Source organism: Syngnathoides biaculeatus, chromosome 8, assembly GCF_019802595.1.
Source record: "Syngnathoides biaculeatus isolate LvHL_M chromosome 8, ASM1980259v1, whole genome shotgun sequence".
Taxonomy (NCBI): Eukaryota; Metazoa; Chordata; class Actinopteri; order Syngnathiformes; family Syngnathidae; genus Syngnathoides; species Syngnathoides biaculeatus.
Genome location: NC_084647.1, coordinates 6,720,726 through 6,743,768, shown reverse-complemented (window position 1 = coordinate 6,743,768; position 23,043 = coordinate 6,720,726). Strand labels below are relative to the sequence as shown.

The 23,043-nt window shown below is 46.9% G+C and overlaps 1 protein-coding gene across 8 annotated transcripts in view; it reads right to left on the bottom strand.

Annotated features, from left to right (window-relative positions):
• LOC133505333 (arf-GAP with Rho-GAP domain, ANK repeat and PH domain-containing protein 1-like) overlaps positions 1-19,192 on the bottom strand; it is a 65,527-nt gene extending 46,335 nt beyond the window's left edge. For 5 of the 8 annotated variants that reach the window (XR_009796221.1, XR_009796222.1, XM_061828487.1 and 2 more), the window contains exons 1-5: positions 19,041-19,192; positions 7,643-8,706; positions 2,482-2,645; positions 426-514; positions 260-342 (exon numbers count right to left, since the gene is read on the bottom strand). Coding sequence is in view for 6 of the 8 variants with exons in the window: in XM_061828487.1 (XP_061684471.1) it covers positions 260-342; positions 426-514; positions 2,482-2,645; positions 7,643-8,664 (1,358 nt within the window). In the remaining 2 variants the exon portion in view is untranslated. Of the gene's footprint in view, positions 1-259; positions 343-425; positions 515-2,481; positions 2,646-5,279; positions 5,381-7,642; positions 8,707-9,839; positions 9,939-19,040 lie in introns of those variants that run through there. The other 3 variants (XM_061828485.1, XM_061828486.1, XM_061828489.1) reach the window with 3 other exon arrangements.
• Positions 19,193-23,043: the final 3,851 nt, after the last annotated feature.

Below are 23,043 nucleotides of genomic sequence, written 5' to 3'. Positions count from 1 at the left end.
ATCGCTATCTGGTTTGGAACACAAGCGATATGACGAGTTTTTCCTGTCTGTTGGTGGCAAAAAATTACAGTCCGCATTACATAAACCGTAAACAAATCCTCTTTCCCTTCTAAACTGTACGGCGAGACTAACAATGACAAAAACATTTTGCCAAAACTCGTCACCGAAGAGTCGGGCACGTGGGCCGACCGTTGCCTCCCCCTTAACGGCTCAAACGTGCGCGTCCCGATTTGCGCAAACGTCGTTTCGTACGACTTACTCGTCGTCGCCTAATAGCTCGTCATCGCTGCATAAAGAACTGTACCGGCCTTTTGCTTGAAGAGGCACTTGTAGGGACATTTCCTAGGTAGGGGAGGACACTGTTGTCATTCATAAAGGTTACAAATGAATGCGGTCGCGACAAAGGACCCGTTAACAGCTCGTACCCGGTCTAATGGGTTCACCGGAAGAATGCTGGCGTAAGATGCGTCGGCCTCTTCGTAGTCGTCCGAATCGTCATCTGCTGGGCACAGCGCTGCAAGAAAGCCAGATAATTGACCCCTCCGTACGCTCACGTAAGACAAACGGTAAAAATGGCAAATACAATACAATACATTCTGAACTGAGACAGACTCCATGCTTCTGATTTCATTCAAATCAACGATATATTATAGATTCTAAATACAATACATTCTGAACTGAGAGAGACGCCATGCTTCTGATTTCAGTCAATCGTTCACACGTAGCAATGTTATGCTAGCGGGGAACGTCTCATTCATTTATACGAGACGTGGATTAAAAATCTAATTTAGGGCATATCTTCGTGCAAACACAGTCTGGTTAAGCTTCTGGCCGCGAGCCAGCAAGAAAGCGACACGTTTGTGCAGTCCGATCATCGCTAAATATCGCTCAACAAAGAATAAGTGTGTCAATCGTTCACACGCAGCCGTGTTATGCTAGCGAAGAACTTCAAATTCATTTATACGAGACATGTATTGAAAATGAAATGTAGGGCATACCTTGACATGTGTTCCGGTTGATATTAGATGGATTTAGTTGATGATGCAGTCTTCCACAAAGTTTGATCCATCGAAGGCATTTTTCGTACTGGGTCTTCGGTTTTGCAAAGGGTACGAATCGAACTCCACCGACTAGCCTTTCAGGATACCCGTCGTCACTATTACAAAGTCCGTGACTACACCTCTTAACCATATTTTTTGTTAAATAACCCAAATACGCGATAAAACGCTAACTAACCCTATACTGGACCATGCAATGTTGTCAGAGAAAATGGCGGGAGCAAAAACGGGCTTTGGTCTATGCAGATCTCTGGCCTCTGATTGGTCAGTGACGCGGATTGCGCAATATCCACGGAGGGCTCAATTAGAAAAAGTAGGCGTACGAAGCACCGACGCTAGCGTGTTACTGCCGTGTGTCAGTAATATTTACCGGTAATTTTCATTTTAACCAGCCACGCTAGTGTGAGTGCTAGCATTAGCGCCGCAGTAGCCTTAAACTCTTTCTGTGTGCAAAGGAAGGGACTTTTACCAGCACTGTAAGCGCTGCGCTTTGCTGTGTTTCTGTGATTTTTACCAGTATGTTGTTGGTTTTTTTTTTTTTTTAAACCGACGGTCTGAGCTCTCCCCCGTGCTGAAAAGTCTCCTTGTGATTAATGCGCACGCGTTACTAACAGGGGAACTGTGGGTACGTAGCACACACTTACTGGGAAATGTCATAGTTCCGCTTCTTCTCCAAAGAAGGAGCTAACGTACGTTATAACCTAACCCTAACCCTAAGCTAACCTTAAAACAAAAGTTGATAAAAAGATACACACGTATACGTACTGTACGGCCGCTGCGTTCGTCTTTCTGAGACGTCCATAGCGAACATGAACACTCGGCGGCAAGTTGTCGAACGGCACATGTTGAAGCATGGATGGGGACGTTTCAGACTTGCTGGAAGTTTACAAAATATACGCGTGTGCACATCACAAGAAGACTTTTCAGGACCGGGAGCGCTCAGACCGTCACAACGTCGCTGTTAGCGCAGCGCTAGCGTTAGCACAGCGGCGCTAGCGTTAGCGGGGCGGCACTGGCATTAAACTCTCTGTGTAAAGTTTTTCTTTGTAAATACCTCGTGTTTCAATGTGGGCACCTGCGGCTTTTACACATGTGCGGCGTACGGTATGTACCAAATGGTATTTCCTTTCCAAATGTACTGGGTGAGGCTTATAACCAGGTGCGCTATGTACGCCGGGAATTACGGTACATTTGCTGAATTAGAAAAGGATTTTAAATACAAGGGGGGTGGGGGGTACACGCAGATCGGATGGACCCCACAAGACCGGTATTTACAGCAGTAGTGTTGGTAGGATGAACGTAGTTGGTACAGGTCCTAAGACCAGAAGCGTTTTTTTGTTGTTTACTGCTCCTGAAGCCATTGCTCAGTTTCGGAATTTGCAATAAATGTGATGCATTTGAGAAAGTACAGTCCTTGACTTACTTGTCTGAGGAGGAAGGTGGGGGACACCCGGAGGAGGCCGGGCCGCTTGGGGGGCAGGTCGGCTCGACTGCTGCATGACCTCTTGAGTTTGAGAAGTCACGATACGAGGTGGAACGGTTGGAGATTGGTCTTGAAGAAGTTCATCAGCCTTGCTACGAGGGGGGCTGGGCGACAAAGGAGAACAGGAGTGGTCACCGCAGGTCCCCGAGGTGGGTGAAAATCCCCCACAGACGGCTAATTCTTCAAGGCGATGCCAACTTCTGGTCAGAAGAATTTCTTTGACAGTTCTGAGAGTTGCTCTCGAGTGGGTGTGCACACCATGCGTAAAAGTTTGTGAACCCTCTCCTCGCTCTTCTTCCCGTCACACTTTCTCACTCTGCCTCTAATTTTGCCGGCAAGTCTAAACCTGCGTCGTCCTGTGAGATATTATCTGGCGTGGAAACGGCATACCAAAGGATCAAATGAGCTACAAATGTCTGCATACTTGGGGGGTGTATGATTTGTTTGACAAGACCTGAATATTACTCATCCCTCTCAAGAAATTCCTCCCATTTCAACAGCGTGAATAAGACCTCAGGTTGCCCCCCCCCCCCCCCCCCCCCGCACCTCCCCAGGCTTTTAAAAAGTCTCCTCTGTTCCATTTCCAGCATCACTCACCAGAAAAGACGCCAAATAAATACATAAATACTCCCAATGGATTAAGCAAGCGCTTTTTTAGATTTTTTTTAAAAGGCCAGCACGATGACCTAGTGGTTCACACGTCTGCCTCACAGTTCCGGGCTTTGCGGTTCAAATTTCGGATCGGACCACCCTGTATGGAATTTGCATTGATTATCTTTTCCTTTCGGCTTGTCCTATTAGGGGTCACCACAGTGTTTCATCTTTTTCTCTCGTGCATCCTCCTCTCTAACATCCACCCCTCGTTCTCTCTTCCTTGGCAGCTCCATCCTTGCCATCCTCCTGCCAATTTCCTCTCTCTCGCCTCCGACATTGTCCAAACCGTCGAAGTCTGCACTCTCGGATCTTGTCTCCTAAACATCCAACTTTGGCCGTCCCTCTAATGATCTCGTTTCTAATCCTATCCGACCTGCTCACTCCGAGGGAGAATCTCAACATCTTCATTTCTGCCACCTCCAGTTCCGCTTCCTGTTCTTCAGTCTCTAATCCGTACATCACGGCCGGCCTCACCACCGTTTTATAGACTTTGCCCTTCATCCTAGCAGAGACTCTTCTGTCACATAGAACACCAGACACCTTCCGCCAACTGTTCCACCCCGCTTGGACCCGTTTCTTCACTTCCTTACCACACTCACCATTGCCCAGAATTGTTGACCCCAAGTATTTGAAGTCATCCACCCTCGCCACCTGTTCTCCCTGGAGCTTCACTCTTCCCCCTCCGCCTCTCTCATTCACGGGCATTTTTTTTGGTTTACTTCGGCTAATCTTCATTGCTCTCCTTCCCAGTGCGTGTCTCCAGCTTTCTGATTGTTCCTCCGCCTGCTCCCTGCTTTCACTGCAGCTCACAATATCATCTGCGAACATCATGGTCCAAGGGGATTCCAGTCTAACCTCATCTGTCAGCCTATCCATTACGACCGCAAACAGGAAGGGGCTCAGAGCGGATCCCTGATGCAGTCCCACCTCCACCTTAAATTCTTCTGACACACCTACGGCACATCTCACCGCCGTTCTGCTGCCCTCGTACGTGTTCTGTACTATTCTAACATATTTCTCCGGTCCAAGGGGATTCCAGTCTAACCTCATCTGTCAGCCTATCCATTACTACTGCAAACAGGAAGGGGCTCAGCGCGGATCTCTGATGCACTCCCACCTCCACCTTAAATCCTTCTGACACAGCTATTGTACTATTCTAACAGATTTGCTATTATCCTACAGTACTATGAAATATTACATATGAACACTACTGCTCGGTGAACATATTCCCTTTTTACTTTAAAAGCCCAAGTGATTCAAGAAAAAGGTCGTTCGAAATAAGAATTTAACACTCAAACTATAAAAGAGCACTACCACAAATGCACCACATGACTTCATCACACGTAGGACCGATAGTCCTCCACAATAAGTCCACAATTACAGGAAACTGCCCTTTTTCACAGAGTTCCTCCTATTTTTGGAGAGGAAGGGCACCAAAACGAAGGAGTACACTTAAATTTCGATACATAATTAAGTGCACGTGTATTTGGGGATCTTTTTTTGGGTTTTTTTAAATGCCCATTTAAGTCGTTATACACAGATAATCACAATATCAGCTCATCTACACAAGCATCACTTTCACAGAAGGTAAAGTGATGACTCAATGAGTGCTTCTGTAGAATTCTCTGCACATTTCTTTCAAAAAAAAAAAAAAATTAATAAAGCAAACAACTGAGGAACAGTAAACTTAACCAAGACTATTCAACGACGTGTTGCTCACAACAAAATACTGTACATATCCAGAAAAGCACCTTGGGATAACGGTTTCTATTTCAACTACAGCTATAAAAACGACAATTATTGTACGCTTTCATTCGAATTCATTCATTTTATATGTGCAGCACCCCCGGAAAATAAAAAAAAAAAAAAAAGATGCTTTTCTTTCGGTATATGAAAATTTTAAGTGGTATTGCCTCGTAGGTACGACGTTGAAAACGGACCCGGTGACAGCGACGTGCTTGTCTTACGTGGGGGGAAAAAAAAAAAAAAAAAAAGATAACAGTTGAGAAATAAAGACTTCCTCGTTTGAGAGACGGCGGGGGAGGGGGGGGGACAATCAAAAGGCGTAGAAACGGCATCGTTACCTGCTCTGTCATGGCAAAAAAAAAAAAAAAAAAAAGTCCTCTTCTATGACGGAGAAAAAAAAAATTAGAAAGACAGAAATATGAAGAGAGAGAGAGAGAGAGAGAGAGAGAGAGAGAGAGAGAGAGAGAGGAAAGGAAATGCCCAGTTCCCCAGCAAAAGGTGTGAAAACAAAAGCACGCCGACAATGACACAAAAAAAGCAAAAAGGAAAACTGCGTGGGAAAAAAAAAAAAAAAGTGAAAATTGACTTCTCCATCCGTTTCCCACATGTTCAATCTCCGTCAATCGCTTTGCCATGGTTTGGAACTGCGTGCAACTGTTTTGTTCTCCATTGTGACTTCCTCCCTCTCACTGCAGCGACTTCCTTTTAAAGAGAGAGCAGAGATGACAGACCGCGCGCGCGCGCGACCCGAAACCATCCCACAGTACCGCGAATTTTAGTCATTTTGAACGTCGACGCCATGGCTGTTGTTCAATGGGAAAAATGTGGCATTATCAATCTGGCTGAAATGCATATTGTCTCCATGAGTCCAGGAGGTGGCAGTGTTGTCTTTTTATGAGTTGTGAATAAACACGGGAAGGACTCCGAGATGGCGAGAAAAAAAGATTCTCTGGTCTAGTGAAGACCAAGAGAACTTTTTACCCTTGATTCTTGGCGGTATGTGTGGGGAAAAAAAACGGGTACTGCTTACTACCGGTCAAATACAGTCTCAACAGTGAAGCGAGGACTTGGGAGCATCAAGCTGTGGGGGTGTTTGCAGCTGCAGGGACTGGAAAACATGAAAGCGGCCGAGTAAAGTCATTTCCTGGACGAAAAACTTCTGCGTGGTGCTCAGAACCTCAGACCGGGCCAGAGATTCACCTTCCAACAAGACAAGGACCCGAAGCACGCTGCGAAAATAAAGGAGGAGTGGCTTCAGAACAACGCAAAAACTGTTCTAAATCAGTTGAGCGTCTCTGGAGAGACCTGAAAACGGCTGTCCACATCATTCCGCAAGAAGGAATAGGATCTTCTTCTTTTCCTTTCGGCTTGTCCCGTACGGGGTCGCCACAGCGCGTCATCTTTTTCCATCCAAGCATATCTGGTTGCATCTTCCACTGTCCTCATGTCCTCCCTCACAACATCCATCAACCTTTTCTTTGGTCTTCCTCTCGCTCTCTCCTCCTTGGTAGCTCCATCCTTACCACCCTCCTACCAATTTCCTCCCTCTCTCGCCTCCGGACACGTCCAAACCACCGAGGTCTGCACTCTCGGTCCAACCCTGTCTCCAAAACATCCAACTTTGCCCTTCCCTCTAATGAGCTCAGTTCTAATCCTGTCCAACCTGCTCACTCCGAGCGAGAACCTCAACGTCGTCATTTCTGCCACCTCCAGTTCTGCTTCCCGTTGTCACTTCACTTCAGCGCCGTCGTCTCTAATCCGTACATCGTGGCCGGCCTCGCCGCTGTTTTATAGACGTCGCCCTTCATCCTAGCGGAGACTCTTCTGTCACATAGAACACCAGACACCTTCCTGGCAGCAGTTCCAACCTGCTTGGACCCCGTTTCTTCACTTATATTCACTCATAGGATCCCCAAATCCAGATGTCCCGTCATTCCCCAAAAAGACTCATGAGTGTGTTATAAATCTTTTACTTTTGTTGTACAGTACATTTTAAAGACGGTTCAGCTGTGTTTAACGTTTAAGTACAGCCATCCATCCATTATCTACCGCTTTTCCGGGTCGGGTCGCAGGGGGAGTAGCTTCAGCAGGGATAGCCAGACTTCCCTTTCCCCAGCCACTTCTTCCAGCTCTTCCGGAGGGATCCCGAGGCGTTCCCAAGCCAGCCGAGAGACATCGTCTCTCCGGCGTGTCTTGGGTCGTCCTCGGGGTCTCTTTCCGATGCAATTTGCGTGAATATTTAAAAACTGATAAAAAAAAATCTTATTTTGGTCATTTTTTCTTTCAATGAAATTGAATACGTATCCATCCATTCTTCTGAGCCATTTATCCTCACAAAGGTCGCGAGAATTGGATGTGTAATACATTTTAAATCCTGCACTATAAGGTGCACGGTACAGTACAGGTGGGGTTACGATACGCAATCAATAGATGAGGTGCGCTAAAGGCTCAATATTGATCTATATATAAGACGCACCCGAATATAAGGCGCACCTGATTATAAGGCGCATTGTCAGGGTCTTAGGTGCGCCTTATAGTGCGGAAAATACAGTAATCATCACTTATTGTCGGATTGAAGCATCGGGATAATAGCGCTTATATTCATAGTGGTTGACAATAATTTAGATTTTATGGAGTTACTTGATGTAAAACACTGAGAATCACCCCGGTAACGGTATACTAAGAAGAGTAGCAAACTTACTTCTCAATTCTGGAAGGCAGCAGAGGGTGCCTACTTGGAATTTTTGGTGGGCCTCTTGGTGCTGACCCAGTTTTTGGAGGGAGAGGTGGAGCGTTTCTCTCTTCCTTGGGGGAACCGGAGACGGTCACGGGGGACAACGTTGCCGTCGTATCGCTTCTTGAATCTTGGGCGTGGAAATCAACGGATAACGAATGAGGCTGAGTTTGGGGGTGGGGGGCCCGAGGTTGGCGGACAGTTTCTTGTGTGGGGTCCTGGGTTAAGGTGTGGGGCGTAGAGTGAACCCGAAATGCTGCCTCCTTGATGACAGATTCTGCGCCTTGAGGTGAGGTGGAGTTCTGTGCCGGGGCTGAGTACGTCAAAGCCAACGTGAAACGTTGCGGTGGGCAGTTCAAAGTACTCCGTGGGGGCACCGGCGGCAAAGAGGTGTCGCAAAATGGGTGAGTGAGGGAGCTGGGTGGAGAACTGGATAGGACTGGAGCACTGGAGCGAAACCTTGTCCTCTCTTTTGGGACTGGCCTCTGTTTCTCTGCAGTTGCATCCTCTTCCTTATGCTCAAGAGTTGCCAGCCTCCCTTGCCCTCCAGTTTCCTCCTTCATCCTTGACACTTGTCTATCCCTCGGGACTGGTTTCTCTCTCTCTCCGGGTACGAGTTCCGGGTCCCGTGCGTTTTCTTTCTCAGCCTCGTTCGGAAAATGTTTTTCCTGCTGTCCGGAACTCGCTCTACCGGTCAAAGGTCCATTCTCCTCCAACGGTTGCTCTTGCTCTGCTCTCGTGGCCAGTCCAAAGATGGACTGCGAGTTCATTTGCGGAGAGGCGACATCGCGACTTTTGTTCAGACTGGCCAGGATGCGTCTCCGGTGGCCCGGAAGCGCTATTCCCATCTGCTCCAGCCGACCTGGTGTGAGGTTATGGCATTCTGCTAAAGTGGACAGGCCTGCAACTTCAAATGCTTTGGAATACTGTTCGAGGCGAAGACCACTTAACCAGTCCCACACAGTGACTTCAGACTCCGGCTGAGACATGGCAGTGGGGTTTTTCGCAGCTCAGATCATGGTCCGTGTAATCTGTGGGAGAGGATACAAAAGAATTTTAAACTTGGTATTCAGTATTCAGGGCCTTTCGGTGCAGTACACGGAGTCTTCGGTCTATGACTGAGATCTGTTCCTACAGTAGCGACTTCAACTTGAGTCGGATTCTGCCATTAAAGTCAGAATTTACACCAACATACTTTGTATAAAAATCAAATACATCGTAATAAACAAGATGATGTGCTTAGAATTACTGCTGAGAGGTGGATGGAGAAGAAGAAGAAGGGGAGGCGGTGCTAAGCTACTGCGAAGGAAACCTGGTTCTCAATCCTCTCCATCTCGACAAGGTATCAAAGAACCTCGTTTTGTGATCATTGTACCCGACGTAGGGACGGAACCCTTCACGTGCGCTAAAATACGGGCTTTGTCTTTAATAATTGCCACCACGGTGGTGTTGGCGTCTCTCCATTCGCCAATCGTTTTGTGATCTTGAGCTTCGTTTCCAAGCTAACGGATTTTCCTTTAGCTGCAGAAGCCTTGCTAAAAGGCACAACTTTCTTCTTTGGGGCGACAATGTATACAAAAGAAAAATGCGAAGATACTCCCGGCGCGCAAACACGGACAAGCATTAGCCAGACAAAATGGCGGGCGGGGAACGGCGTAAAATCGAAACATTTTATGTCGAGACCGTCTTAACCCGAGGACTTCCTGTACATCGACTCTTACCACGCAATAACGGCAACCCAGTCATTTTGATGATAATATAGATACGATTCACCCGACTGCCACAATGACCCTCGGTCATCCACTTCATTTGAAGACACAATCAAGTTTTTATTTTGAAAGAAAATTGGCTCATTTATCTTTGCCTTCAACTTATTATTATTTTTTTTTCCACTTTTCAGTAAATACCCCACCAAGCCAGCGCTACAGTTTTTCAAACTAAGACACCATCATGTCCGTTGTTTAAAGAAGAAGTTGCGAAAGAACGAGGAAGTATTAATAACCAGTTGACGAGAAAAAAAAGAATCATTTTTGACTCATTTTGCACTTATCAGCATCTTCTCCAGTCTTTGTATCTGTCAGAGGCAAAAATGTATTACACTACGCAAATAGTTTATCAACAGACTCATTTCGATCATGTGAATTTTCGATGACGATATGATTACCTTGAGGCTGGAAGCCAAATCCAAACGACCCCTTAAACTTGATTCACGTAGGGATTATTTCTTCAGCGGCCGGCGGGGACACAAACTCACGACGGGACGGCGCTCGTGCGAGAGGAAGTGCAAGTTGCGACAGAAACGTTAGCACACGCCGCCCGTCCAGCGTTACCACAGCTAAAAGCCGAAAGCGTCTCGTAACGTCGCCGTCTGACCTGGAGATAATCGCAAATTTACAAATCGCTGCTTTGCTTTGGATCTGCAAATGTAGTTTTTCCTCCCGTAGTCCAAAATATTGAACAAGAAATGCATCACCGTAGACACAACGACCAATAGAAATATTTTAAAACGGATAAAGTAGGTGTTTGGAGGTTTCCACGGCGATGACCGGGGGCTGGGGGGTGTCACCGTTGACTGAATTTCAAGCCGGCGAAATGAATAAATCAGCAACGTACATGACGACAGCGATCGATGGAAGTGTGAGATAAAAGAGGCAAAACCCCTTGCAGTTGGACAAATACTGCACAATCATGAACGCGTGTTGAAAGAAGCGCAATTTCCTTTCAAATGTTTCCAGTACGGCAAAAACGTCCTGTTGCAATTCGATGAATTCCAGCGTGGCATCATTCACGCGACAGCACGATTCACTATGTTGCTTAGTATTAAGTAAACACCATCTGCGAGGAAAACGCCGAGGGACAACAACGATAAATCTGAAACCGGTGAATTAGTTCGGCTCGAGTGTGGGAAACACCAAAAAGTGGGCCTCGAGCTCAGTTTAGAAAAGAGGCAGATGCTTATCCCCAATAAGGATTATAAACTGAGACAATGATAAGTAGACATTAGACGTGATATTTATGCTAGCAAACGTGATCGTCGACTTAAAGGTTTCTGTGCTGAGCTAATCGAGATTCAACGACTGCCAGAAGCTGTGAACCAGAGATCAACCTGATACGGATCTTCGCCGGGCGGTCAACCAAAATGTCGACGCAGTTCTTTAAGAACTGCTGAGCTCGACATTGCGCGACTGCCGACATCCTTTTCACACCGTGTTTGACCTCATTTGGCCCAACAAAACAAGTGGTTCTGATGACCTAGATTTCAGAACTAAGGTCTGTAGAACTAGGCGGGGGACAGAACCCAGATGGAGGAAGCTGAGACGCAAGTACAGATTTTAGGAAGGTTAATTCCCAGGCAGAGGTCACACACGGGAAGGCAGTCCAACAGGGAGATGGTACAAAAACCACAAGGCAAAAAGCTTGGTCCGAAAAACATGAAATAATGTCAAAAATCGGACATGGCGAATCATGAAAATGTAACTTTTAAAATTTCCATGGCTCAGTAACGCGATGACACGGGACGAGGCGGTTACGCTAAATGACGCTCGTGAACGCACACAACGATCTGGCAACATGAAAAACAAATACGGCGGTAAATATGCGCCGCCGCTGAAAATTTGCCATATAAAAAAAAATTCAACCGGCTACAATTCGCCGTCTGAAATTCACCAGCTAAATGAAGGCAGGGTTACTTCGGGTCAGAACCCAACACCCAGCCAATCCAGTCACGCTTTCTTAGTCACGTGACGTCGAAGCGTAACTGGCAGCAAATTGTAGACGGCTGAATATCAAGAGGCTGAAAATATTGCGTTTGAATGTCAAAGGTTGAATTTTTTTTCACTTTGAAATAATGTACAGTCGCAATTTTCAATTCGGCGGCACGGTTGGCGCAGCTGGTAAAGCGTTTGCCTCACAGTTCTGAGGACCCGTGTTCAATGCCGGCCCCGCCTGTGTGGAGTTTGCATGTTTCCCCGGTGCCTACGTGGGTTTCCTCTGGGTGGGCACTCCGGTTTCCTCCCACATCCCAAAAACAACATTAATCGGACGGACACCCTAAATTGCCCCTCGGTGTGATTGTCAGTGAGACTGTTTGTCTCGATGTGTCCTGCGATTGGCTGGCGACCAGTTCAGTTTGTACTCTGCCTCCTGCCCGTTGGAAGGTGGGATGGGCTCCAGCACTGCTGGCGACCCCCGTGAGGATAAGCACCAAAGAAAATGGATGGATGGAAACTGCCCAAATAAATGCAAGCCGCAAACGGAGGGACCCATTCCTCATTTTCACGACATGTACAGTATGTGCAATGGGCGGGTTAAAGGCTCCAGCACTCCCCGCGGCCCTCGTGAGGATAAGCAGCAAAGAAAATGGCTGGATGGAAACTGCCCACATAAATGCAAGCCGCAAACGGAGGGACCCATTCCTCATTTTCACGACATGTACAGTTCGTATAATGGGCGGGTTATAGGCTCCAGCATTTCCTGTGACCCTCGTGAGGATAAGCAGCAAAGAAAATGGTTGGATGGAAACTGCCCACATAAATGCAAGCCGCAAACGGAGGGACCCATTCCTCATTTTCACGACATGTACAGTATGTGCAATGGGCGGGTTAAAGGCTCCAGCACTGCTGGCGACCCCCGTGAGGATAAGCAGCAAAGAAAATGGATGGATGGAAACTGCCCAAATAAATGCAAGCCGCAAACGGAGGGACCCATTCCTCATTTTCACGACATGTACAGTATGTGCAATGGGCAGGTTAAAGGCTCCAGCACTCCCCGCGGCCCTCGTGAGGATAAGCAGCAAAGAAAACGGATGGATGGAAAACAAGGCTTAAATGCACAACGTAATCAGGGCGAAACGAGGCGCAGAAGTGCGCATCAGCGGGCAGAACGAATGTGCACGGGGGCTGTGGATAAGCATGCCCGTGACATATTTATTACGTGGTGTAAAAATGTGACGCTCGGTCGGGAAATCGGGACTCCAATTTTTTTTTTTTTTTTTTTTTTTAAATGAAGAGTCCTTTCTGCACATTTCAATTAAATTTACGTCCCGACTCTCTCCTATTGTCTCCTTATTCCCCTCCCACCGCATCCCTCCCCCGGGACACAAAGCAACCAATAACGGGGGTCTCTGTCCGGCCTTCACAATGGAGCGGTCTGTTGCTCGAGCACCCGCGCGCGCACGCGCACCCGGCAAGGGACCGCCGCTGGCTTCTCGCCACACATTCGAAAAAAAAGTCGTCGCTTCATAAAAAATACGCGTGAATAGGTGACAAAAAGTCCGCCGTCGTCGTCGCTCTCCAGCCGCATTAGAACACATTAGCAATCTAATCTATCCTCACGACATTACATAAAACATTTATGTCTAATGTTATTTGGGGTGGGACTTGATTTTAAAAAAAAAATAATAATAATAATAAATTACTAAAAAAAAAAAAAAAGCGTGCAGTCATTGTCGTACTAGAGCGGCTCCAAAAATAATACTTAAATTGTTATGAAGCGTAACTGAAAAAACATTTTAAGTATCTAGTAAATCCATAAATTCATCCCCAATTTTTCTGGTCCAAAATATTCGAATGTGCGTTACTATGAAAGCATTGTAAAGCTCTCGTGGTGGTATATGAGATACTGTATTCCGTACACAGCCATCCATTCATTTTCTTCGCCGCCGCCTATCCTCACGAGGGCGGCGCGGAGTGCCGGAGCCTAACCCGGCTGTCAACGGGCAGGAGGCGGGCGGGGTGCACCCTGAACTGGTCGCCGGCCAATCGCATGGCACGTAGAGACAAACAGCCGCACTCACAATCACACCTATGGGCAATTTCGAGTGTCCGATTAATGTTGTTTTTGGGATGTGGGCAAATTCCCATAGAACCCGCAATTTTCCGGATACATTTTTTGAAGAAAAAACAAAACGCTTTGTACATACGTAAGCCGCACCGGTCAATTCTTGGATTGCAGTCACGTGATCATGGCCGCCATTTCTACAGACGAGCTCGCCGTTGCAGACGACATCACCACGGCAACGATCACGGACCCGCGCGGAAGCGGCGAGCGCCGGACGTTTCCTGCCTACTTTAATTCACTCGATGATGTCGGCAAAGATAAGATAATCGATCGGTATACTCTCCAGAACCGGGCCTCAACGTAAGCCGCCAACGATCGTGTAGGTCACGCGCCGGCTATGCAATAGCGGGGAAAAAAAAAAAAACACAATGAAAATTTGTGCAGACAGTAGACATACGAAAACGAATAATTTATGGATCTACATAGAAATTGACTGCTGGCTTTCGCCAGACGACTCAAAAATGGTCATTAACAGGTTAACGTCGCGTTGTTTCATATCGCGAGACTCAAATAAAACGTGGCAGCTCCCGGGAAAATGTCGTACGCGGGGACTTTCGCGGAGATTTTGTTGTATGATACATGTTATGAGATAATGAAGGGGGTCGATTAAAATATGTTTCAATCATCTTACGGAAATACGAAAAGACGTCGAAATGAGAGGATTGTCAGGTCAGGTGTGCGAATCGGATTCCGAGCGTGACGTCGACAGGTTTTGTTTTTTGGTTTTAAAGTACAAGTGCGACAGCTAAAATCTTTCATTTCATCAACTGTCAAATAAAAGATGAAATTAAAAGGGCTAGTTATTTCATTTTTAATTGCACGAACCATCAAAGAAATTGAGGAAAAATATTCTTCAATATTTCCGTTCATCTGTGAACAAGTCATTGGAAGATTTCAGTTGACGTGTATAATATTTGCAATAACGTGATTGACAAAAAAGCAAAAATTCATATTCATTTATGAGACAAATAAATGAAAGTAAGTAATGAAAGTAGCTTTGTTCAGATCTCTGTCCCCGTAACGCGGCAGCGGCGCGCTAGCACAGTGCTAACGCTAGCACAGCACTAAACAGGGCTGGGTTAAAAAAAAAAAACATACCGGTAAAAGTCACTGCGACACGGCAGTAACGCAGCAGCAACACGGTTCAGGCCACCTGGTTTTATGACCTCTGAAAGCTTTTTTTGGTCTTTTTACATTGCTGCAGTTCTTCCGTTTCCAGCGTTTCACCGTCGATTCGTTTGTGCCAAGTTTACGCGCAGCGGCTCTGTTTCCTTCGTTAACGGCCAGCTCATCATATGCATTTCTTTTTTGCATTTTCTATGATGAGGATCTCCATCCATCCATTATCTACCCCTGTTACGGGTCGGGTCGCGGGGGAAGTAGCTTCAGCAGAGATACCCAGACTTCCCTTCCCCCGGCCACTTCTTCCAGAGGAAATCCGAGGTGTTCCCAGGCCAGCCGAGAGACATAGTCGCATAGTCTCCCGGGGTCTCTTTTCGATGGGACATCCCCGGAATACCTCACCAGGGATGCCTCCGGATCAGATGCCCCAGCCACCTCATCTGGCTCCTCTCAACGCGGAGGAGCAGTCGCTCGACATTCATTCATCCTCCCGTCTCACGCCACCTCTAAGGGAGACCTCCAGGACAGACCACGAGACAGACCGTGAGAAGGGTCTGGTCGCGTTTGATACCCAGACTTCCCTTTCCCCAGCCTCTTCTTGCAGCTCTTCCGGATGGATCCCGAGGCGTACCCGAGCCAGCCGAGAGACATAGTCGCTCCAGCGTGTCCTGGGTCGTCCTCGGGGTCTCTTTCCCGTGGGACATGCCCGGAACACCTCACCAGGGAGGCGTCCGGGAGGCATCCGGATCAGATGCCCCCCCCAGCCACCTCGTCTGGCTCCTCTCAATGCGGAGGAGAAGCGCCTCCCTGATCGCCAAGCTTCTCACCCTCTCTCTGATGAGGGTCTGTTCATGCTAATTTTATTCATCCACAAAGAGCTATGTTACATTAAACTTGCGTCTTCCTCGACACATATATTCCACGTGTCTCACTCTTACCTTTTCCACTCGAGTGCCCCCTTGTGGCCGTTAGAAAAAGAATGCATGAATTAGCTGCATCATTGCATAAGCCGCAGGGTTGAAAGCGTGTGACCAAAGTCGCGGCTTATAGTCCGGAAATGACGGTAGTCACGTAGCCTATAAACCGCGACTTTTTTCCACACGCTTTCAACCCTGCAGCTCATGAAGTGATGCGGCTAATTTGTGCAATTTTTTAAACGGCCACAAGGGGGCACTCGAGCGGAAAAGGTCAGCGTGAAACCGGTGGAATACATGTGCCGAGGAAGTGACTTTTACCGGTCCGGCCCTGTTAGCGCTGCGCTAGCGTGTTCCTGCCGTGTCTCAAAGGATTTTTACCTGTATGTTTTGTTTGTTTGTTTGTTTTTTTCCCTCTCAACCGGGCCCGTTAGCATGCCGCTAGCGTTAGCGATTAAATTTCTCATTGAATTACACTGGAAAGTTTTCGGGTACGTTCGTTTGCGTGCAACTAATCAACCGCAGTAGGATGGCTATACCGAAATATCAAAAATTCATGCACAGAATTTCTTTTTCTCCTAAGCCGTATTGCCATTCCCCACACGTGCATTTTTGATGCCAACAAGTCACTTCCTGTGCTTTTCAAGACAAAGTTCTTAATTTAGCCCGGTGAGACGTACGTTCCGGTTGACCTTCACCCTCAATTCCTGTAACGCTTCGGTGACGGCGGACAACGGGGTGAAGGGAACAAAATAAAAAAGGAAATAAAAAGTGAGGGGACGAAGAGAGAAAAACGGACGGGGGTCGTAATGCTCGGCTTGTTTACTTATTTCGTCACTCTTCTGCTGTTATGATTCGGGAAAAAATTGGTCTGGTGTTAAAGATATTTTTAAAAAAAATGAGGAACACCCGTGCAATCGAGTGAGATCCTCAGCGGCATGGGGGTGGGGGTTTATTTACTTTTAACCGGCACCGTGTATTAATTACCCCATACTTTTTGCAGTATGAGTTTTTAAATCATATTTCCAGTATATTGCAATCCCTCACCATATTGCGATTATTTATCCTCAGCACACTGCAGATTTATGTAGCAACATAAGTAAATGTGTAAAAGACACAATTCCCAAATTTACAACAATTAAAAAGGAAATTCAACCCGCATTTTTGAAACCGAGGACACGATAAGCTGATTAATATTGAAGAAAAAAAAAAAAAAAAAAATGAATCGGACTCGATATTTAAAAAAAATCGACGTAAGGGAGGCAGCGCGCCGTTCCAAAACGTCATCAGATGCAGACGCGGGCGTGACATCGAAGCGCCGTTACAAAACCGTCTGGTCGGCAGATTGCGCAAAAATGCGATGAATTTTCTCATGAAACGGCTGATATGAAAAACACGCAGCGGTCACGAGAGGACTGCACTGTACGTCCATTTCTTGATAAGAGATCAACAAAACGGCATCCGGATCAGCTTAAAATGGACACTTTATGCATTCAATAAAAAAAATATATACACCCAGAAAACCGGTCCTTGTGTGAAAACCGGGACCGCAAACGAGTGAAACGAAGACTTTTCTAGAACTGGCATCGAGTCTCCCAAATCACCGTGGAGATATTTTGGCGCTCTCTTCCTCAATTGTTTCGATCCGACAACATTGAAGTCATGCAACAGAATTTCAGCCAGTCCAGCGTGAGGTTTGTGACCTCTTTTTTTTGTACAATGCGCAATTTGTGCCCTGAAAAAGATGAGCAGCTGTTCTTCATCTGAAAATCTCCTACGGTTACGCCAGAAACGAAACACCCTCCCTCCAAAAAGTTCAACTTTCATCTCATCGATCCATCAAATATCCACCGAACATCGACAGCCACGGGTTCAAATCTGTACGGACGTATTCCTCCGTCTTCCCGATACTTCAATTTCTTCGCCAGATGAGGATAAATCCGAGAAATCAGCGCTGACGATGACGGTGTAGGAACGTGACCCAGCCTCGGGGTTGAGCACGTGCCACCTCCGGTTCTGGTTCCTGTTGTTCCTTCAGTGCCACCATCTCTAATCCAGATCGCAATATCATCTGCGAACGTCGCAGTCCACGGGGATTCCTGTCTAACCTCGTCTGTCAGCCTATCCGTCACTACGGCAAACAGGAGGGGGCTCAGCGCGGATCCCGGATGCAGCCCCACCTCCGCCTTAAATTCTTCTGACTCACCTACGGCACATCTCACCGTTGTTCTGCTGCACTCGTACGGGTCCTGTACTATTCTAACAAATTTCTCCGGTCCAAGGGGATTCCAGTCTAACCTCGTCTGTCGGCCTATCCATTACTACGGCAAACAGGAAGGGGCTCAGCGCGGATCCCTGGTGCAGTCCCATCTCCACCTTAACTTCATCTGACACACTTACAGCACACATCTCACGGGTATTCTGCTGCCACTATACATGTGCTGTTCTATTCTAACATATTTCCCCACCACGCCAGACTTGCGCATGCAGTACCGCAGTTCCTATCTCGGTACTCTGTCGTAGGCTTTCTCTAGGTCTACAAAAGACACAATCTAGCGCCTTCTGACCTTCTCTGTACTTTTCCACGAGCATCCTCAAGGCAAATAATGCATCTGCGGAACTCTTCCGAGGCATGAAATCATATTGACGCTCGCAGATACTTATTTCTGTCTTTAGTCTAGCCTCCACTACTCTTTCCCATAACTTCATGGTGTGGCTCATCATCTTTATTCCTCACAGCTCTGAACATCCCCTTTGTTCCCAATCAAAATTGCCAATATAAGCAACCTTAAATGATATCTGATGAAAATCTTTATTTAAAGTTACAGTACCAAAGACATGACCTATCTGACACATTATTGTCAATGAGTGGACTTCCCCTTTAAAACAAATCCAAATTTGCCGACATCCACGTTTAACCTGTAACCCAGAAATACAAAAAATAAAACATCATTTGGATCAATTTACAAAGAACAAAATGTATCTGCTGCTGGGTGTACTACTAAAAATACTTTCATCGTGTAAAAGCAAGCTACCTCTATTAGATTATAACTGTATATTGACATCAAAGGTGAAAAATGGACTTTAACAAGACCGCCTTTCACCCCACGACGACTTCAAAGTTTCACTTGTGAGCACACAATATCAAATGATATAAAGCACAGCGGAACAATTACTCCGAGTTCAAAGAGGCTTAAAACTGACTGAATTCCAACGGGGATCAAACGTGCTCCCCGTCGGCAGCGGTCCACTTTCACCGAACCGGTGCACTTATTTATTCTCATTCACATCTTGACCGTTTACGACGATATTTCCGCCAAATATGTCACAACGCGAGGCAACGGTCAGTCACCATCACACTTGATTTATCGTCCATCGCATAATAACTTTTTTTTTTTTCTGGGGGGGGGGGGGTGGTTGATAAATGGGATGTGCGGAGGGGTTGGGGGGTGGGGGGGGGGGGAAAGCTAGTTTTAAAGGAAAAGTCTTACCGACCGAGTGAAGTCACTCGTGGCCCAAGTTTTTGCCGTCAAACCAGCTCAACATCCTCAACAGCAACAACCGAACGCCGAATAGCAGCTGACATTTTCTCACGGATGAAAAACGCAGCGGCGTGAAGGCACTGCGGTTTACTTCCGCGTAGTTGTTTCAAAATAAAATCTGCAACCTAGGAAGAGACGTGAATGCTTTTGTTTTGAATGCGCGAGGAAGTGCATTTCTGCTAGTGGAGCGTCGATGGTCAAAGGGCGGTCACATGGCCGGTGTGAAGCCCTTGGACGACGAACCACGCAAGCCAAAGTGACTCTCATGAAGTTTTTTTTATTATTATTATTTGCCAGTGAATGCTGCGTGCATCTTACATTACAAAAAAAAAAAAAAAAAAGTTTATCAATGGCATCGCATAGAAAGAAATATTATATCCATTCAGTTTAATACTATTTAGCATTTTTAAACATCACATTTTCATATCTTTCACTAAACCCATTTGAAGTCCGTCTGCTCCCAATCTCACGCCAAAAACCAGTGTACTGTAAAACATAATTCAAAGGAAGAACTGAAAAAGGCGTATTTTTCTCAAAAGTTGCACAGTCTAATTTAACCCAACAGAGGGCGACAACACAAAAGCTATTGGATCCCAAATCCTCGCGTAAATCATTCAAACGATTAACCCGCTGTGGACGAAATCAAATTTTGCAGAGAGAAAAATCTGACACTTTCAGAAGATGATTCTCTGGACTTAAAATTTTTTCGATTATATTAAAGACCGGTTGTATAAATTTGCAACCCCTGCCCAGAAAGGGTTAATTGCAAAAAAAAATGTGCAACCATTAATCCTTAATGGCTGAACATTTTTCCCCCGCATGTTAAAACAGATCCATAGGAGTATGATTGTAATGGTTTTGTTTTTGTTTTTTGTTTTTTTTTCCCAAAAATACCCAACAATTAATCACGATAGTACATTTTACACATCCTATAGTTTGTATTGTTGAAATCAGCCCTTTTGAGAAACCAGCCTTGGACACCCTGCTTAAAAAAAAATAAAAAATAGAATAAATAGACCATAAATAGAAACATTAAATGCATGCATTAAATGAAAGCTACGTGTGGGAATGAATAGAGTGAAACTTTTTTTTTTTTGGGGGGGGGGGCGACAAGAGACAGAGTCTACTCGGAAAAGACGGGTAATTAATGGAGAGAAAATAAAAGGACATTAAAGGGCCACTGTCATGAAATGCATGATTTTTAGTATGTTATTAATGAAAAAAATGTCACCCAACATGGACCCATGCGTTTTTTTCCACCACAAAACATTTTAGATTTTGACATATGTGACTTTGTGTAATTCCCGCCATGAAAATCCTCTCGAGGAATTTGTTTTTGAGAAGAAACAGGAAGTGACGTACAGGGCAGTAGCGCGCTCAAGTGGACTTGTTTGTTTTCATTAGTTTTACCTGCGGGAAGGTTGCTCGTTGTTCCCTCGTGTTAGCCAAAATGCCGGCTCGTTGCATTGCTGGATATTCCTCGAACGCTCGGGAGGATGGATTCGCTCGTCATACTTTTCCAAAAGACCCGTTCGTCGTGAAAAATGGATTGCACAGGTGCAAAGGACGAGCTTCGTGGGCTCCAAATGACAGGTAGGTGTGTATACAGTTACTAAAAAAAAAAAAAAAAAAAGAACAATAGTTGGCAGAGGGACGTAATCTGTAGGTCAGGGGTGCTAAATGTGTCTGTGACACTGCGGCCGAAGCCGTGATTGGTGGACGCGGCTGCGCCAGGGTGGCTCATCTCCTCCGCGGACGTGGATTGGACGGGGAGGCGGTTTGGCCGCGGCTTCATCGTCGCTTGCGGGCAGTGTTGTTTTTATCACCGCCGCGCGGAGGTGGATCGGCCGGGGAGGCGGTTTGGCCACGGCATTGTCGTCGCTCGTGGGCGGCGTTATCATAGCCGCATGGAGGTGGATCGGACAGGGAGGCGGTTTGGCCGCGACGTCGTCCTCGCTTGCGGGCGGTGTTGTTTTTATCACCGCCGCGCGAAGGTGGATCGGGCGGGGAGGCGGTTTGGCCGCGGCATTGTCGTCGCTCGTGGGCGGCGTTATCATAGCCGCATGGAGGTGGATCGGACAGGGAGGCGGTTTGGCCGCGATGTCGTCCTCGCTTGTGGGCGGTGTTGTTTTTATCACTATTAGCGGGGAGGTGGTTTGGCCATGATCCGCATATCATCTAAATATAGCTCAAAACAATATGGTGTTATATTTCCCTGGTCACTTCACTCGGTTGTGAGATGTTCTCTTCTTCAAAAAAAAAGAGCTTCCGTGTCAGAAGGAGCGTTTTAGTCTCCCAACGTAGGTGGCACAGCGTGCTTTCGGCGGCCAATGTCCGAGGTGACATCACGGGCAGAAGACGCAGCCAATACGGCGACCGCTTGGATGTCGAATGACACTTCCGCAACTTTTGCGCATGTATGACGCGCTCTCCGCTCACATTTATTTCTCTGTACAGACGTTGAAGTGAACAATGTTATACGTATTTTTCATTATATCTATTTTAGAATGCTGATAGGGATGACACCTGACCTTTAAAGAAGAGTGTGGAGCTAGATTTGCGAGACAGGAAGGAAGTAAACGGAATTTTTTTTTTTTTGGGGGGGGGAGAAAAAAAATGTGAAAGATGTGAGGAAAGATAATAGCGTACGGGGTGGATAAAGGAATTGAGGGGGTGGAGTGGTGATGAGTCATCCCCCATTTAACAACCCTGGTGGGCTGCAATACTGCAGGGGCGGCAGTCTGACACACACGACCGGGATGCGGACTATCGTCTCCGTCTCCGAGCGCAGAGCAAGTGTGGACGCCACGTTGGGCTGCTACCTTACACTAAAACACGCACACACGAACCAAGTGAGGGGCCTCATTTGGGGTGGATGCGTACACACAAAGCACGCAAGGAGACAAAGCGGTCACTACAGTCGAGTTGTGCACGCCTCATTCATACTTTATTACTGCAGGTGATGCATATGCAGGGGTTGTGAAAAGGGAAGGGAAAATTTGGTGGGGAACATTTCAAGCCACTGTAGAAACTAACAGGCCACAGGCAAGAGTTACCATGGCAACAGATTGGGGGACTGCTAATTTCAATCTAAACCAGTGACAAGTTTCGCCATTCTCGGAAAAAAAAAAAAAAAATAGGTATGGCCCAATCTGGAAAATCGTGCACGATAGCAAAATTGAGGCGGTCACTGGAATACATCTGTAATTCCGTACCCAAATGCAGTACAACCACGGTTCTCGACCACAATCCGTTCCAGAAGGCGGTTTGTTCGAAAACCGAATCGATGATTCCCACGTCTGTGTACACAATAACGTGCGTCGTGCGTCAGCTGGTCGGACCGTGCACGTTATTTCCGGGTTTATTTGCAACGGCTCAGTGTCGAGCCGTTGCTCCTCCGCACTGAGAGGAACCAGATGAAGTGGCTCGGGAATCTGACCCGGATACCTCCCGCACGCCTCCCTTGTGAGGTGTTTCAGGTATGTCCCACAAAGAAAGAGACCCTGAGGACGACCCAGGACACGCTGGCTTGGGAACGCCTCGGGATCCCTCCTTAAGAGCTGGAAAAAGCGGCTGGTGAAAGGGAAGTCTGGGTATCCCTGCTGAAGCGACTTCCCCCGCGACCCGACTCTTCTCGTGGTCTGTCCTGGACCTCTCCCTTAGAGAACGGGTGAGAAGCTCGGTGCTTTGTCATCAGGGAGGGGCTCAGTGTCGAGCCGCTACTCCTCCGCATTGAGAGAAGCCAGATGAAGTGGCTGGGGCATCTGATCCAGATGCCTCCCGGACACCTCCCTGGTGAGGGTATGTCCCACCGGAAAGAGAACCTGGGGATGACCCAGGAGATGATGGAGAGACTACGTCTCTCGGCTGGCTTGGGAACGCCTCGGGATCCCTCTGGAACGGCTGGAAGAAGTGGCTGGGGAAAGGGAAGTCTGGGTATCCCTGCTGAAGC